At 43.4% G+C, this 3,093-nt stretch overlaps 1 protein-coding gene across 2 annotated transcripts in view; it reads left to right on the top strand.

Annotated features, from left to right (window-relative positions):
• Positions 1 to 2,624, top strand: part of LOC106532502 (adenylate cyclase type 9) — an 88,941-nt gene extending 86,317 nt beyond the window's left edge. For both annotated transcript variants that reach the window (XM_014028565.1, XM_014028566.1), the window contains one exon: positions 458 to 2,624. In XM_014028565.1, the coding sequence (XP_013884019.1) occupies positions 458 to 1,462 (1,005 nt within the window). In that variant the 3' untranslated portion in view covers positions 1,463 to 2,624. The remainder of the gene's footprint in view (positions 1 to 457) is intronic.
• The last annotated feature ends 469 nt before the right edge of the window (positions 2,625 to 3,093 follow it).

Genomic DNA, 3,093 nt, shown 5'->3' with positions numbered 1-3,093 from the left:
GCAACTGTATTTGATAATGTTTTGATCTTTTAAAATATTACGTGGTAGAACCAGAAGCTGCTCTTCATATTAGTGACAAACTTTTTGTGTTTTTGATGAGTTACTTTCATTTTTGCTTCTACTTTTCATTTAAAATAAGTTTCCATTCTCGGCAGGTTTCTAAGGTTCTTCTTCTACATATTAAAAAGTTGTTAAACATCTCAGTGGTGCACTACTGCTACTAGTGGTGAGAAAGTGTATTGCACCTTATTAAAAATGGTCCCGCGGCCCTCTGCGGCCCAAAGTTAAAAACTGTTGTTTTTTGAGGCCCTCAAGGTGGCGCTCGCGGCCCATGGGTTAAGAATCTCTGCACTAGATTTCATTCAATTTTGGGGATATATTTTCAAATGTTAACTTTAGAAATCCTCTTTGTGTTGATTGACTGGACTGTAATGATGTTTTTCCTCCGTTTTACCAGGAGACCCAAAGCTACTCTAAGAACCACGACAATGTGGGCGTGATCTTTGCCAGCATTGTTAACTTCAGCGAGTTCTACGAAGAGACCTACGAGGGAGGAAAAGAGTGCTATCGTGTCCTGAATGAGCTGATCGGGGACTTTGATGAACTCCTTCGGAAGCCTGAATTTCGAAGCGTGGAAAAGATTAAAACGATCGGTTCCACCTACATGGCAGCGTCGGGTCTGAACGTGCAGCAGATTGCCGAGGGCGACGACGATTCTCCGCACGCTCACCTGAGGGCGCTTTTCAACTTCGCCCTGGAGATGATGGGCGTCCTGGACGATTTCAACAAGAACATGCTGGGCTTCGGTTTCAAGCTCCGCATTGGATTTAACCACGGTCCCCTGACAGCGGGGGTGATCGGCACAACGAAGCTGTTTTACGATATCTGGGGTGACACGGTGAATATCGCCAGTCGCATGGATTCAACTGGTGTGGAGTGCCGGGTGCAAGTGAGTGAGGGAAGCCATGCGGTGCTCAGTGCCATGGGGCTAGAGTTTGACTACAGAGGCACAGTCAACGTTAAAGGCAAAGGCCAAATGAGGACCTATCTCTACCCCCACAGTGGGGAAAGTGCGTGTCAGGATCGAACAGAGCTGGCAGTTCGAGCTATGCCATCACCTGCCTACAAGACTKCAGTTTCTGTTGCTCAGGCAGGTGGTCATCCTGCCTCACCTTCCGGTCCTCAACCCCATGGCACTGTAAGGCCTCCAGGAGCAGGGCCTGAGACCGCCCCAGTTCAACACGCAGCGGCGAGGGAAGAAGGATACAGGGACGTTGTGCACCAAACAGGGCGATCCTCTGACGCAGATCTTCACACCCGTTCTGAGCCAGATGTCAGTGCTCCACGAGCGTCCTCTCAAGTGCACCCCACTCCTCTCACACTTCATGAGGACGAGGAGGAGGAGGAGGAGGAGGCCAGTGAGCTTACAAGACTCAATGAGGAGTTTTATTCTCGCCTCTGATCACTAATCTCCTCTTCCTACATTTTCTACTGCCGTTCTTTCCCCGAGCTGCTGCCTCTCTAGAACCAATTACAGATGTGGGCTGGAGATCCCTTCTTTTAGGCAAAATGTCTTTGACGCAAGAAGAATAACCAACAAAAAAAACGTGGATTTGGTGGCCGCTGACATCTTTGGTGGGAGTGTTGCCCGAGTGCTGGGGTGGGTTAGACCTGTGTTGAGCACAGCAGTTTATCACGATGACAGAGTTAGGAGGGAAAAAACRGACTTTTTTAAATGTTTGTGCATTTTCTTATCATTGTTTTTATTAAGTGCCTTCAGGAGGAGAGCCTTGAACAAACAAATATGAATCCTGGACAAGATTCAATCATCTAAACAACAGAGGATCCTACGGTTTCTTACTCTACGCTTTTGTTTTGAATTCAAATATTTCCTTATAAAGCATTGTTGTTGTGTTATAAATGTCAATAAGGGAAAAAAAACAACATTTTTAAATTTATATAAGTGCCATTGCAGTATGTTGGGCTGAAAAAGAAATCATGGGAGGAAAAAAAAGAGGAAAAATCACAACACAGTGTTAGTTTATGTCCTCTGCTTAAATACAGCATTTAGTTCTTCCAGAGATTCATTTCCAAGGGGACATGCTACGTAAGACCAGCTGCATAGATTTCAGTTTATGTAGCAGCTAAACGCACATTTTCAGCACAGCTCTTGCACAGTGTTTTTTTTTCTTCCTTTAGACCACTTGTATTTAGTAGTGATTACTGCTTAATGGTTCACAAGATTTAACAACAGTTTTGTACAATTTAAAAAAGCACAAAATCACAAAAGGGAATACAGATCTGGAGGAATGTGATGTTTTTAAAATCTGAACACCAGTATGAAAGTAGGACGGCACTTTAAACGTACCAGCGACACCGAGATTTGTCTTACTGACGATGCGACACTCATCTCCTGCAGACCTGAAACATCCAGAGGCATAAAGAGGAAAACAGAAGTCACAACTTTAATTTAAGCTATAATATTATCTTTTCACAGGTGAAGAGGGAGGAAATTGTGAACGTAAAAGGAGTTTTTAATTTGTGGATTTTTGTGCGCTTATGGAAGAAACATGTATCTCCTTGGTATAAAAATATAAACATGATTGGCCAATGAGACACAATAATTAGTAGTTTAAGACAGTGGTTACTGGGGGCGTACATGTGTACTAGTACACTGTCAGAAGTCTGTCATTTTCACAAAAAATCTGTAGTCCTCTCATATGATAGAAAAGCTCAGGGGCGTGTGTGTGTGTGTGTGTGTGTGTTGGTAGGGGAGTGGTGCGACACTGCCCACCCCTTCCTCCTACTCGCTAAAAGAAACAATGCGATGACATGAACTGACAGAAATTCAGTGATTTTGTGGCACAACACCATTGCTGCAGAGCAGCAGAGCAGGTCGGGAGATGTTATTTAATTTGATTTAGTGCTTACAGCTCTGACATGTTCCATAAATTTCAAACTGAGCTTTTGAAAAAAAAAATCTGTTCAGTTTTTTAAAATCCTTGAGATTTCTCTATATTGTCCGTATACCTGCAAAATGGGTGAAAATCTGTATTTATGACAATCTGTACAAGTTCACATGTATGTGTGTGT

The sequence above is a fragment of the Austrofundulus limnaeus genome, unplaced genomic scaffold (assembly GCF_001266775.1).
Source record: "Austrofundulus limnaeus strain Quisiro unplaced genomic scaffold, Austrofundulus_limnaeus-1.0 Scaffold780, whole genome shotgun sequence".
In the NCBI taxonomy this organism is placed as follows: Eukaryota; Metazoa; Chordata; class Actinopteri; order Cyprinodontiformes; family Rivulidae; genus Austrofundulus; species Austrofundulus limnaeus.
This window is presented reverse-complemented; position numbering and strand designations above follow the sequence as displayed.